Source organism: Rhinolophus sinicus, linkage group LG07, assembly GCF_036562045.2.
Source record: "Rhinolophus sinicus isolate RSC01 linkage group LG07, ASM3656204v1, whole genome shotgun sequence".
Lineage (NCBI taxonomy): Eukaryota > Metazoa > Chordata > Mammalia > Chiroptera > Rhinolophidae > Rhinolophus > Rhinolophus sinicus.
In genome coordinates, this window is record NC_133757.1 from 119,540,348 (window position 1) to 119,555,297 (window position 14,950).

At 34.8% G+C, this 14,950-nt stretch overlaps 1 protein-coding gene across 3 annotated transcripts in view; it reads left to right on the forward strand.

Annotated features, from left to right (window-relative positions):
• Positions 1-14,950, forward strand: part of SCLT1 (sodium channel and clathrin linker 1) — a 95,364-nt gene that overhangs the window by 26,659 nt on the left and 53,755 nt on the right. For all 3 annotated transcript variants that reach the window (XM_019749028.2, XM_019749029.2, XM_074338522.1), the window contains 2 exons: positions 1,447-1,517; positions 14,009-14,099. In XM_019749028.2, coding sequence (XP_019604587.2) covers positions 1,447-1,517; positions 14,009-14,099 — 162 coding nt within the window. The remainder of the gene's footprint in view (positions 1-1,446; positions 1,518-14,008; positions 14,100-14,950) is intronic.

Below are 14,950 nucleotides of genomic sequence, written 5' to 3' on the forward strand. Positions count from 1 at the left end.
AAGCTAAACTTCAATCAGCCCTTCAGTTATTCGCATATAACCATTATGTCTTTCCCAATTCATGCCCAATATTACACCCAGTTTTTATTGTTGTTGTTTTTTCTCTTTTAACTTTTCTGGTGTGGTATAATTTGCCTACATACTATTATATCCTTCTTTCTCCGCATGCAATAGTCGGTCTCTTAAATGGTGGTCTGTGAATTGAATACTCAGTTCTAGCCTGCAGTAGTCTACTTCCCAAGATAAAGATAATGATGCAGTCTGGAGGCTTTCTTTAATCTCATAAAAACATTCATTCATTTATTCCTCAAACGTATAAGTATTTAAATGTACTAAATTATGTGCCAGACACTGGGAGTTCTGGAAGAAGCTGGTCCTCAAAAAGACGCTCGTATTGTAGCCAGGAATACAAAAACTTTAAATATAGTATTTAAGTATAATACAGTGTGTATTGTAAAAGTACATATAAAGTTTTATCAAAATGCAAAAAGGAAATGGTTAATTCTGCCTTAGGGTGTGGAGGGATGAATGCTGGTAGCATGAGGACATCCCTCGGAGGCAGAGAGAAATACAACAGTGTATTAAAAATATGAAATCAATGAAATTGGGTAGAGTATGAGAGAAGCACTGTGAAAATTGCCTCCAGGACTTTGGTTGAAGAGACATACGATCTGTTGAGATGGGAAGAAAGTAAAGTCAAGACTATAAGTAAGGAGATAATTATAATCTATATGACTTTGCATATAAAGCATATAGACAAAGATATTTTTTACCATCATGATAAAGCCAGCACTTATGGAAGAAAATCAGTTCCCTTAGGAAAAAATGTTGTACACTTGGAAGACTGCTTCATATCTGACTTTAGTTTACTTCACAAGCAGACCCTGAGGAAAGGGTCCAAAACATGTTGTTTATTTAGGACATAATACCAGGGAGCAACAGTAGGGGAGTGGAGAAGGGAAGAGAAGGCAGCCAGCAAAGAGTTTGTAATAATCAAGCAAATTACCTCTGTGGGTAACTGAAAATTAAACCCACTATTGAACTGTGGAGCTAGTTAGGACACAGGGCTCAGACTTATTCCACCACAGGATTCGCGGGTTTGGGGTATTGACACACAGGTTACCTTCGGTCATTGTTATCAGGCTCTTCCAGAGCAGACTGGGCACATGAATTCTACCACACCTGTAGCCTTTGCACAGACAGGTGAGCAGAGGAGCCAGAGAAGCCATAAGACACAGAAATGCAGATGCTTGTAGTTCGGAGTGACGCGGGTGTCCATGGAAATAGTAACGGAGAGGACAGATGGCCAGGGTTACTTTGTACCCTCAAAAAATGTAATCATTATCTTTTCTCCGTTTTGTTTTTTTCTTATATGCCCTATAGAAAATCTTTAACGATGCAGTTTTAAATATTCTAACACTGAATGTTATTTTTTTCTTGTGGCAGACTAACCAACACTTTCTGAAAACAGTAACTGAGCAAAATGTGGAAATCGAGCAACTCCAAAAACAACTTAGGTATTTTCAAAACTTAATTTTGTTATTTTATTATTTTTTTTCTTTAGGGGAACTGATGATGTCATGGTTTTTCCCCCTCCGTTTTAAGCTTCTGTCAATAGCTTTTTGTATGTGTGATCTGTTGGGATGGGACGAGCCTGAAATCAAAACTATTTGTCAGGAAGCAACTATAATATGTATGTGAAGGGATGTTTTATGATGGTAAAACCAGTGCTTATGGAAGAAACTCAATCCCGTACAAAAAATGTGTAAAATTTTGCTTTTCACATTTAGGTATTTATGTGGTTTCATGGATTAAATACCTAAATGTGCAAAACTTTACAGATTTTGTTTTAAAATTCAGGAAAAATTTCTTTTTAACATTTTGCTAGGGAGTCATTTCTTAATCAAAATTTAAATGCAAACCAAAAAGGAAAAGATTGATATATTTAACTATGTTAAAATATAAAACTTCTATTTCAAAAATCAGTATAAGTCAAATGAAAAGGCAACCCACAGTCTGTGAGAAGACATTTGCAATGCATATAACTGACAATACATTAGTGTTGAGGATACAGTAACTGAACGTCAATCATAATAAGTCAAACTGCATAGAACATTGAGCAAAGGATGTGAACAGACATTTCAAAACTCATAGCAATCAGGAAAATGCATTTTGAAATAATGTGATACTTCTTCACACCCAGTTATCAATGTCAAAAATATAATGTGGGCTGTAATAACAAGGTACAAAAGAAGATTAAAGTATGATGCAATTTATATACATTCTAAGTGTTTTAAGTAATTGTGTTATTGATTATGGATATATATTTTTGTTGTAGATCCATATATATTTAGAGATCTATATCCATATCAACATACTCGTATATAGTAAAAGAATTAAATATCTACATGTTGTGTGTGTATGTATTATAAAAGAATAAAATAAAAACATTTCCAGGAACGATATGCCCTACCCTCAAGGTAGTGATTATGTCTGGAGTAAAACTATTTGTAGAAAGAGGATTGGAGAGGCAGCCTAGGTGTTTGTCACCAAGGAAATGGACAGGTAAAGTGTGTTAATTGCATCCTGTGAATACTAGGCATCGTTTAGAAACATATGTTTACATCTAAAGATGTAGTTACAGCAACATAGCTATATCTACAGAAAGCAAGGTTTGTATTTAAAAAGTAAAGAGAGATATGGATCTATAGCATAAAAACACATACATGCAAATATATTTTTACACACACACACACACACACACACACACACACACACACACACACGGGGTCTGACCATTAAGTTCATGAACTCATCCTATAAAAAGTGCTACATACCTCATTGCTGAATATCACTACGGTCACCTTCAAAGTATTCCCCTTGGGAAGCTATGCACCGACACCAGCACCTAGTCCACCCTTCAAAGCAATTTTGGAACTCTCTTTCTGGAATGGCCATCAGAACTGTTGTCATATTACCCTTGATGTCCTGAATGTCATCAAAATGTCTTCCTTTCAATATTTCAGGTAAAGAAATAAGTCGGGGGCCAGATCAGGTGAATAGGGAGGGTGTTCCAATACAGTTATTTGTTTACTGGCTAAAAACTTCCTCACAGACAGTGCCGTGTGAGCTGTGCATTGTCGTGATGCAAGAGCCATGAATTATTGGCGAAAAGTTCAGGTCATCTCACTTTTTCATGCAACCTTTTCAGCACTTCCAAATAGTAAACTTGGTTAACTGTTTGTCCAGTTAGTACAAATTCATAATGAATAATCCCTGTGATATCAAAAAAGGTTAGCAACATCGTTGGAACAAGTTCGTAAACTTAAGTGTCAGACCATATATATATAATCCAAAGATATTATCACATTTTAATGTGAACCTACAAAATGAATGGGAATGAGAGAGGGATTGAGAATGAACAGGAAAACAAAAATAAATGAGAGCAGTCTTTCACAACTAATGACAATGGGTATGGAAAGAATAGTGTGGTTAACTTAAGTCTGCTTTCAAGGTTTAGAAAAGACTAGAAGAAAAAAAAGAATCTAAGAAGTATGGTGTATGTAGGATAAATCAGGGTGTGGAGATCCTGGAAGGAAGATGAGTAAGGAAATTGCTTCATAAAGACCTGCGATCATATAATAACAGTTGAAATAGAAATTAAAAATACATATAAAAGATTTTGTATAGGAAAAATGGGCAGAACTTGATCTTGGAATAAAGGACGGGAAGAATCATGTAATTTTATTGGTAAAAAAAATTTACCAAAATTTACCAATTATCTTAATGATCATCTTAGGTTAACTTCCTAATTTTGTAGAAGAAACCAGACTGAACCAAAGGCTCGGAAATTGCACAGAAATTCATGGAAGGGCCAAATTAGAGTCAGATCTTATAATTGGTAATCTAGTGAGTTTCTATACCTGGCTCTCTGACAGTATTCACAGCAGTGAGGAAGTCGAGAATGAGAGCTCCTTGTTAAAGGATGCATATACATTGTTTTTTTAACATTTGCATGGAAGTTTCCTTTCGCTTTTAGACATGCAGGCCTAAAGATTATCAACTGAGATTACAGATTGATAAAACTAGTTGTGGTTTTCTAAAACCTAAAAGGTCTTAAATGTAATTGTCCATAATATTTACTGGCAATATATCCTTAGCTTAACATTAAGCAATTCAGACTGTATACATAAAACTAAGCTTGCTTTTCCTGTCACAGTCTTGGAGGAACATAAGGATAAACAGATGCTTCTTTTAGTGATGAGAGTGTTGCTTTCAAGTTTGACAGATTCTGAATGATGGGCATATTGACATTACCAGAAGTTAGGTTTTGAGATGCTCTATGTAACCATGCCAAGAATAACTAAATCAGAAACTCTTTAAACACTAGCGTTAAGTTTGTACTTGTGTTGAAAACATATTAGTTTTATTTGTTGTCTGATGTTATGGTACAAAAAATTAGAATCATGTGAATTTATAATTAAAGCTTTTTATCATTTTCCTTTTCGAGACTTTCTGGTGAGACCCTTGTCATAGCAGATTAAACTCTTTAGCCTATTTTCTATAAGAACCTTCATTCACCTGGTTTTCCCAACCCTCTAGTTCTGTACAAACTGGTATATTTTTATTAATTTTGCTGTTACTTATGGAAGAACTTTTGGTTCCTTCCTTTTTACTTTGATCATTATTCTGTTTATCAGAAATTTTATAACTTTCTAAACCTGCTTAAAACTTGCCTTCTCCAAGATGACTTATTCATTCCACCAGATTTTTACTCTTTTTGTGGATCTCCTCGGCATTTATTCATTTAAACAAATTTTATGCTATTTCTCTTTAGGTGCTTTTTTGTCATACATATTTGTTTCTAATGTATGTCCAGCTGAGTTATGGGAACAATTATTTTTCAAGTCATGTCTGCTCAGATTTTACATCTTCCTTGGAAAGTCTTTGAAGGGAAGGATTGTCATTTGTATATAGCTTTCAGGAATAACCAATATTATCTTGGTCAAAGGATGTTCTGTAGAGACTGATAAAGCATTTGCATAGGCGTCGATAGCATCCTCTCATCAGAGTGGCATCATCAGAACGTTTATTTAAAAAAAGAAATTAATCACAAAGAATGATCTCATTAGCAGATATAGATATTATCTTCATATAAAGAATCTAACTTAATCAATTTAATTTATGTTTATTGAGAACTTATACACGAGTGTGCTCTGAGGATAGAAATGATCTTCAGTAACTTTATGTATGATAAGATAGACTCAGATTGTTTTAATTTGACCCATTTCATCTCAAGCATACTTTTGTGGCTTCAGCAATCTCTACAAAGGTGAGACCCCATTACATTTTTCTAGCTCTCCTGATTGAGAGGACGCACTCCAACCGACTGAACCATCCGGGAGCTCAGCGGCAGCTCAGCTCTAGGTGCCGTGTTCTATCTTAGTTGCAGGTGGCGCTGCCCACCATCCCTTGCGGGAGTCGAGGAATCAAACCAGCAACCTTGTGGTTGAGAGCCCACTGGCCCATGTGGGAATTGAACCAGCAGCCTTCGGCGTTAGGAGCATGGAGCTCCAAATGCCTGAGCCACCAGGTTGGCCCTACCGTTGATCTTGTGGGTGCACTGTAGTTTTCTTTGTCTCATTATTTAGGAAAATTATATTTTATATTTTGCTATGCAGTGATGTGTGACTCCTGAGTATTTTGAGTTCCAAAATAACACACCTGGAGAAAACCATTTTTAATATAATTACTTGTAGCTTTGCAGAATGAATTAAATGATTTTCAGTGTTTCCTGTTATGGATCCAGGCTTTAAGCTATACCGACTTTGAGATCTGTTTTTAGTACCAATCGTCTCAAAGTTTGAATGCATGATAGATACATGTAAGTGGTGTGTTTTTTTATGTTTAGTGCTCTGTTTAAATATGAAATAAAATCCAGGAAATCTTTAAAATGTGATAATGAAATGATTTTTAAATAAGTGGTTTTATTGAAGAACATAATAGTGATGTGATAGCACTATTGTGAATGCAATTCTTGATATCACTCTATTTAATGCAACAATAGCTAAATTACATAAATCACAGTCTATGTATATTTATTGTATTCATTTTTAACTTTTTTTACAAATGCATACGTTTTCTTTAAAAATATTGTATGGGCTGATGATATTTATGTAATGTCTTTTTAAAAAAAAAATGTATGTGTTGTTGCCAGGTAATAGTTTTATTGTAGCTGAGATACCAGAGTTTCCTCAGATGTTTTATGTTCCAATTTGAATAACATTGTGTCTTCTAAGAATGCTATGGAAATCTGGAATTCATGGATCACTATATTGGATTCATAGTGTCTCTTGGAAACAATCCCATGTGAGAAGTGGCCCTGAGCAGATGTGCTTAGTCCTAAGAATTGCCACAGTTCCTTATGTGTTGGCAGCCAGTTTTCTGAGCATAGAAAACATGTTTTAAGAAAAAGAGCTTTGCTGTCATTTTCCTGTCTCTTCACACTGTTTTACTTGTATTTACCCAATTATTCAAATGTTTATATCTTTCCCGCTTAATCTTTAAGGGGAAGAAAGAAGAACATTAGACTTTACTTCCAGCACATATAGGTCAAGAGTAGGAGTAAATCCATAATTTCATTGTTTCGAATTTTGCCTCTAATAGTTGATTACTGGTTTATTTCAAAATATGTATTTTATCGATAATTATAATTTTCTTTTGCAAATACTCCACGTTTGTACACCTAGAAATGTGCTTCATTGTAGTGTGAAGTATAAAAAGCATAGGCTTTGGAGTCAGACAGCTCTAGCTTTATATTCTTATTTTTTATTTTCTGCTTTGTATTCTGGTTCTGGCTGATTGTCTTGGGCAGGTTGCTTTCCCCCCAGTGAACTTCAGTTGCAGTGTTGCAGTATTCTCTACCTCTTAGTATCTTTGCTTTCCTCCATTCTACTTTCGTATCCAGCCTATCCAAGTACATAGGCTGGTATATTTACAAAGCAGGTTTTAGTAGATTTGGGAGCTGGTATTAATGTAATAAATAGACAGTAGATATTTTCCTCCCTAGCTCTGAAAAATCAGCCCTACCTATCTTGTTGCTGCTGTAACTCCTAGGACCAGATGAAACATTTCTTTCTTTTTCTCTCCCTTCTGTTAAGTTATATTCCTATTTCTTGCAAACTGTACAACCCCAAAACTCTTCTTATATCTTGTTCCATCAGTTATATTCATTTCTTTTTTTCAATCTTAGTCTCTCTTTTGTGGGGTCCAAGACCTCAAATATATAGACCTACCCTGATGATTCCTGAGATTACTATATTTTTTCCTTTCCATTCTTTAAAATTACTTGGAGGGAAAGTCTGTATTTGCTGTAGTCTCTCTTTGAAATTTCTTTCAATTTGGATTTGGTCCTACCTCTTCTTCTCCTCAAGATTACTGGTACCTTTTTTGCCTTTAAACAGAGTCCTCCATTCTCCTGGGTTGTTGATTCTCCTTGATTGAGGATTTCTCTGCCCTTCTTGAACATTTCTCTAATAGGTCTTGTATATTTGTGTCCTGATTTCTTCTCTGGGCTTTGTGGCCATTTCTTCCTTTGCTTTTACCGTTTCCTTATCCTACTTATTAAAAGTAGACCCTTCTTAAATTTCTAGCCATGTTACACATTTTTCTGCCTTCCTTAGATAATTACATCCACCCCACCCAACTTAAACTTTTATCTCAATAATAACGTTTGCCAAATATGTACCTCTGGCCTTGATTACTTTTTTGGGCTCTATACTTGAATTGCTAGGGCAGTCATCTTCAAACTTTAATTTTTAGCAGCAGAATCCTTTAAAATAATCTTATACATAGAACCCCAATATAAAAAACTAATAAAAGTGGACCTACTGTGATTGAAGCAAGAAGTGGAAATCATCCCGCATCTTAATAACTAATACCATCATGAAACCTAGGAGTTTGGCTTGATTCCTCTCTTTTGCTTTCCCCCCATATCCCAGTCATGTTGGCTCTATGTCCATGTTATTGAAAAGCCCGTCATCACCACTGTCACTGTCCTTTGCAGTTGCTTCCTGTCTGGTCTCCCTGCTTTCACTCTTATCCCACTGTAATTCATTCTGCACACATCAACCCAAGGAGTCTTCTCAAAGCATGAAACAAATCGTATCTCTTATGTGCTTAAAATACTAAGGATTTTCGTTGCAATTGAAACTAATTCCAAAATTCTTACTATGCCCAAAGGCACTTACATGATCTGACCTCTGCTTTCCTCCGTGACTTCGTCTTCCACATTTTTCTCTGTGATACATGCAGCTAGTTATCATTTCTGTAAGTGCCTTTCTCATACTCTTTGCATTTATTGTTAATTCGCTCTGCCTGTCACTCTTTCACGCTAGATTTTCTGAAGTTGACCTCATTGTCCTTTAGGCTTTAGCTCAAATGTCTGTTTCTTAGCTTGGCTGTCCCCGCTGACACACGTCTCTCTCTTGTTGTTCTATATCATTTGCTTCATAGCATTATCACTTTCTGAAATGACCCCATTTATATCTTTACATATTTGTTGTCTGTCTCCCTCTACTACACTGTAAACTTCATGAGGCCCAGGCTTTGTTTCCCTTGCTTACCACTGCATCACCAGTGCTGGCACCAGTGCTTAGTACAGTCTCCAAATAAAATAGGTGCTCAATAAAATAGTCTAGAGCTCCTGACATACAGTTTGTAGGAAAAAAAACAATGACCCACCAGCCCTTGTAAGTCAACATGCCCAGACTGGATTCACAGTGCCTAGCATTTTCTAAACATTCAGTGAATATTTGTTCCAAGAATGAGTGGAGGGAACCTTTTCAGTTCCATCTTTGTAAAATCTGCCGCCTCTTCCAGTGGTACTGCCTGTTGTGGCGGTCATTCCGGTTTAGGCTTCTACTGCCGCTTGCTCATGTGTTAGGATAGGTTGGTTAAAGGAATGCGGGACCAACCTTCTAGTCCATTCTTTTCACAGATGTGAAGTTTAACTTCCTAAAGTGCAGCTCTGACCCTACTCTTCGAGCAGCTTCCCATTGCCTTTAAATCCGTACAGATTACTTACCTCGCTGTTAAGGCCATTGACGTTGTCACCCCATCCTAAGTAGGCCCTGCATTCCTTACCTTCATGCTTGTACTTATTTTTTTCTTTTTTTTTTTTTAATTAGTTTCAGGTGTACAAAACAATGTAATAGACATTTATCATTTATATCCCTCACACAGTGACCATCCCCCTCCCCCCATCCACGATCCCTCTGACATCACACACAGCCATTACATTTACACTGTCTCTATTCCTAATGCTGTACTCCGCTTCTTGTAACTATACATATGTATATACTTATTTTGTTCCTTCCTGAAGCCTTCTCTGTATCTCTGCTTGTGAGATTTACCATTCTCCTGCCAATTCTTATTGTAAATGCCTCCCACTTCAATATTCTCTGAACTAAATGCAACTTAAATCATAAAATTTTATTTTAATCTTTTGTGATGCTTAAAATGTGCTTTAATCACTAGACAGCTAGTAAAGATTGAAAGGAAGAAAAGAAATTAAAATAAAACCTTTCAGTTTTGCTATTTACCATCAGTTTCCTAAAGCAGAAATAATCTTTATCTAAAGATAATGATCTTTATCTAAAATTATGTTTAAGGATTTTCTAAAATTTTTAAGCATAAATGATTGGCTTTATTATAGTACTGGATAATTACAGAAGTACTCATTAAAGTACCTTAAATATGCAGTTTTCTTTTATTTTAAAGAAAAAAATTAGAATATATATTAAGTCAGTAAAAACTGCATTTTATTTCTCTCGGAATCTTACCATTTTTTATTGTATGAAAGAAACATTTCTAGAATTTGATATGAGACTGCAAAAGAAACAGATAAAAATTTATCTTAAAATAGACTCATTGTATTTGATGTTAAATCCCAAAAGAATTTAATGATAATTAAAGCACTTTAATTTGTGTCCAAGTTAATGCTATAATTTAAGTATAGTACTGTATCCTGTCTTTTATGTTATACTTGGTTATACTTTGCTTAACAGAGCAAAGCTTTGTTTTTTATAAATAATGAAAAATTACATTAAAGAAAAATCCCAGGAATTTTAAATTGTTTGATAAGGAGGTATACCTGAAAATGAAATACTGTGCTTTTTAAAAATATTCCTTTGGGGCAAAAAAAATATGTGGGTAGTTGTGACATCAAGATTGTTAATATTTAACTAGTTATTTTACATCAAATTTATTTTTCTAAAATGAAAACATTTTAGATATAATTATGTACACAAGCACACATCTGTCTAAAACATTTGCATGTAAAATAGGATAAGCACATAGTTATTAAAGTTCTGTCATAAAATAAAATTAGGATTATTTTTGTTGGTTCCTTTAAAAATTCAACATTTGTGTATTTGAAAGGACTCACAAGACTCCACAGAGCATCCTCACATAAATCTTTTATTTAAAGGCAAAGGATATCATTGTGCAGCAGAAAAACGAGCAAAGGCAAGCACAGGGGGCCCAGTGACATTCAGGCACAGTGCCCCAGGTTCTTGATTCATACAAAGACATGCTTTGTCTCCAGATTGAACCACCAACATGTGTGCAATGAATCTGGGCTTTAGGAAAGCTCCAAGAAGAAGTTCCCACTGGGGTCTTTTTCTTCCCTTCTGGTCACACAGTCCAGCCTGGCTGTCTAACCAGATATACCAGGTGAAAACCATCAGTAAACAAATCCTGACTGGGGATTACCAGAAGAGATTCAGACTTTACACAGCACATCATAAATCCCACTTTCCTATTTTTGGCCAACAGTCAAGGCCAGACGTTCAGGCATCCCCCAAGCTTCCTCAATCCAGCTGTAGAGTAACTCTATACGACACAGTTTCTCACAACTTAAAATGCAAAAAAAAAAAAGGGAAGATTATAATGATAGCTTATATTTGTAAAAACTATAGTAAAGCTTATTAAGTCCTTTAATATGCGCTAACTTATTTGAACTTTATGATGATTTTGTGAGCCATGCAGGAAAACTGTCTCTATTTTACACCTGTAATTCTGTGACTCAGAGAGGTTATGATTGGCCCAGTTCACATGGCTCTTACGTTGGTAGAGCCAGGTCTAGAAGACAGACCTTACAGCTTTTATTCTAGAATATTTTTCAATATTTCATGCTAGCAGTAGATATTAACAACTATTTCTTTTCTAACTATTCTGTGAAACAATGTAGAAATGAATAAGTATATATGAAACTACTTACTCCTTATTTCTACCCAGAAAACATAGGGTGTTTTGTGTATGTTTTAGGAGATATAATTTAAATACTTTCAGAATACTTTTTCTTTTAGTGACTTACAAAAATTGGTCTTAGGACCAGTGCCTGAATTTTTTTTTTTTTAAATTATGTGAGAGAGAGATTCTGCTTCAAATGAGAGATTCTTTTTCAAATGGGAAAATACACACATTTGGAAGAATTAATTGCTCACAAAATTATTCTAGGATTCCCACACATGAATATCAAATTGGATAGGCAAAATCTAAGTAAAAGATCAAGATATACTTATACCTATGACTATCTGTCTCCCTTCCTTTTGCATTCTCTTTCTTCCATTTATGATATATTTACTTCTATATGCTAGGTACTGTGAAATCTACTGAGGATTTAATAATCAACAAAATGTGATCCTTGCCTTTAATGATCTTACATTCTGTATTTTTTTATAAACTCCCAATTCTATAAAGGAGTCTGTGTTAAGAATCTACAAAGTATTATGTATCATGAAGGCTGGAATTGTATGGTTTTTGCATTGGACAAGTTAGGGAAGACTTGAGATGAGGAGACTTTTGAATGAAGTCTTGAAGATTGTGGAAGTTACCCAAAAAGAAGGAAGGAGGCTAATCAAGCATGTGAAAAAATATACAAGGCTATGTTAGTAGTCTGTTCCTACCTGGAACATAAATTTCATGGGGGAATTGGCAGGCATGAGAGTCTTGGAGGCCATCCTGATAGGCCGTGCAGAGGAGTGCTGATTGTGTGCCCATAGGAGTGGGGAATCCGTGGTCGGCTTTAGCTCAAGTGGTTTATTTGTCATACAGACTACCAATCCCTACCCAAAGAAGTGGCGAATCCAGAAATCGGTATTAAACGAGACTTTTTGTCACTAGATAATTTTATTTTTGCAGATATGATGCATTATAGAGGATGAATTAAAGAGGAGACCAGCAGTGAAGAGATAAGTTTGGAATCGATTGGAATAGTCCTGGGAAATCATGATGGGGCCAAAGATTGGGCATGGAAGTGGAAATGGATTACACAGTTGAGAGAGAATTTAGAAGTAGAATCATTAGGCAAATTAGATAGAAATGAAGAAACCATTATAGAGGTTTGGTCTTGGCAGATTATCTAATCCACCTCCCTGTTGTTGGACATGTGATTGCTGAGACACTCCTGTTGTCAAATAAATTGCATTAGGCCACGTTATTAGTTGGTGACAGAACCGGGCTCCGGAGTCTAGCGTCCTCCATATTGCACCTTATTCCCACTGTGTATCTAACAGAGAACATTTTTCCTTCATCATGCTATGACATTATAGCTGTTTACAGTTTGCAGTGTACTTTAATGTACATTATCTCTTTCCATTTGTACAGCAACCCCATGAGACAAGTAGAACAAACATTATTCCCTTTCTTTCCTTTTAAAATATATAGACTGTTATAACTGGTAGCTTCATTTACTGATTCACATAGTAGATGAGATCCACTCCTGGAATTATTTCTAAGCTTAAAATAGATTCTAAATTTATTGGTGTAAGGTAGTTTTTGTGTTTTGTTTATTTTTGTTTTGTCATTTGGTGAATCATTTTACAAGTAGAAGAAGGAAATCCATTTTATGTCTGATAAATTCATATTTGTATAGATTAGATTTATTTAAAGCAAAGCATTTTCTTATAAAGTCATCCTATAGTAATATAATCTTATAAAATATTATTGGGACCATTTTTTGGTAGACAGTATATCATAGAGGACTCTGTTTAAATACCAATTTCATTACTTATTGTTGAATCCTGGGGCAAGTTGGTAAACCTGCCAACCTCACTCTCGACTTCATTTTGATATAATAATAGTACTTAATTCACAGAGTTCTTGCATTAAGTGAGATGATGTTTGCAAAGCATTTAGGACAATTTCTAACACCTGATAACTACCTAATACAGTTGAGCTATTATTAGACTTTTTTAATTGTTGTTTTATGCTAATCAGTAATGTAATTATAAATACTGTCAGTCAAAAGTAAATGAATTAACATTTGTTGTGAATTTTGTATTAATAATTTCTTTATGTTCAACAGCACTAATATGATTCATAATATATATAAAATATAATTAAGAAATAAATATGGGCATTTCCTACACTAAAGTAGCTTCCTACCTAAAAAAGTATGTTTTCTACATAATCCAAGTGTTCTGTATTCACACTTAGTTGGTATGATATTAAAAATACTTTTCTGTTTCATAAAGTCTTCATATTCTAAAACTTTTATGGGGATTCAAGAAGATATTGAAATTTATTTGATACTGTTAGAACATTCAAAAAACTTGTCTTTTTTGTCCTTTGCAACTACAGCCTCTGAAGAAAGTGAATATACTGTTTTGAGGCATGTTTCAATTCATTATGTTAAGTGGTTACACATACATGCTTCTGATGTTTAAGGAATGATGGAGGTATTGAAGCTTAGGTTCATTTTCATAGAAAGGCCAATCAGGAATACTTCTCTAACTCTACAAGTTCAGCAAATTATAGACATAAGTATATTCTGCTTACTGCACTGGTATTTAGTGTTATGCATTGTCATAATATCTTAACATGATAAAGGTCTTTTGCGTAACGAAAGTTAGTCTGATTTTACCAAATTTAAATTTCTTTTCTAATTTTTTAAATTCCTTGTGGTCTGTGAAAACTGTGTTTATTAATTTACTATATATTTTAGGAAAGCCAAGTTAGATCTGAGAGTTGCAGTAGCAAAAGTGGAAGAGTTAACTAAAGTGACTGAAGATCTTCATGAACAGATGCAAAAGAAGGTATTTTCTTATTGCTAAGACAACTAATTGCCTGTTGCTTAGTTCTCTATGTTTCTATTGTTGATCTATTTAGATTAGGTATTAAAGAGGGTTGCTGGAAAATGAATTAATCATTTACTTGCCCTCTAAATATAAAGTATGAAATTAGGAATTTAAATTATAATATTGGAAATAACTATATTGTCCAATTTTCAACCAAAAGTTACTAGACAGGAAGGTGTAACTGTTGGCAGTGGGGGACAGTTAAGAGAAATTCACTTTAGTGAACCCAGCTGTTGAATTTAGCAGGCAAAGGCAGAAGGCAGGGGCAGAAAAGATGTTTAAAGAAATAATGGCTGAACACTTCCAAAATTTGGTGGAAAACATTAGCAGATCCAAGAATCTCAGTGAAGCCCAAGTAGGATAAACACAAAGAAGATCACTTTTAGATACATCATGACAACACCGATAGCCAATTATAAAGAGAAAATGTGAAAGCAGTAACAGCAAAATGGCATAAACAGGGGACTAGCTAGGAGTAATGGCTGACTTCTCATCAAGAAGCTGGAAGCAGAAAACACTGGAATAACAGATAAAGTGCTGAAGGCAAAAAAATGCTCACTAAGAATTCTGTGTCCAGTGAAACTGTACTTCAAAAATGAAGGCAAAATAAAGGCATTTCCCCATAAACAAAAACTGAGAGAAGTTGTCACTAGCAGAGCCGTGCTTCAGAAATGCTGAAGGAAATTCTTTAGTCTGAAAGGAAATGACACCAGATGGCAATGCAAATATAGGAAGTAATTAAGGACAACAGAAATTGTACATATGACATACTATATCTACATATTTTTCTTTTATTAATACCTTAAAAG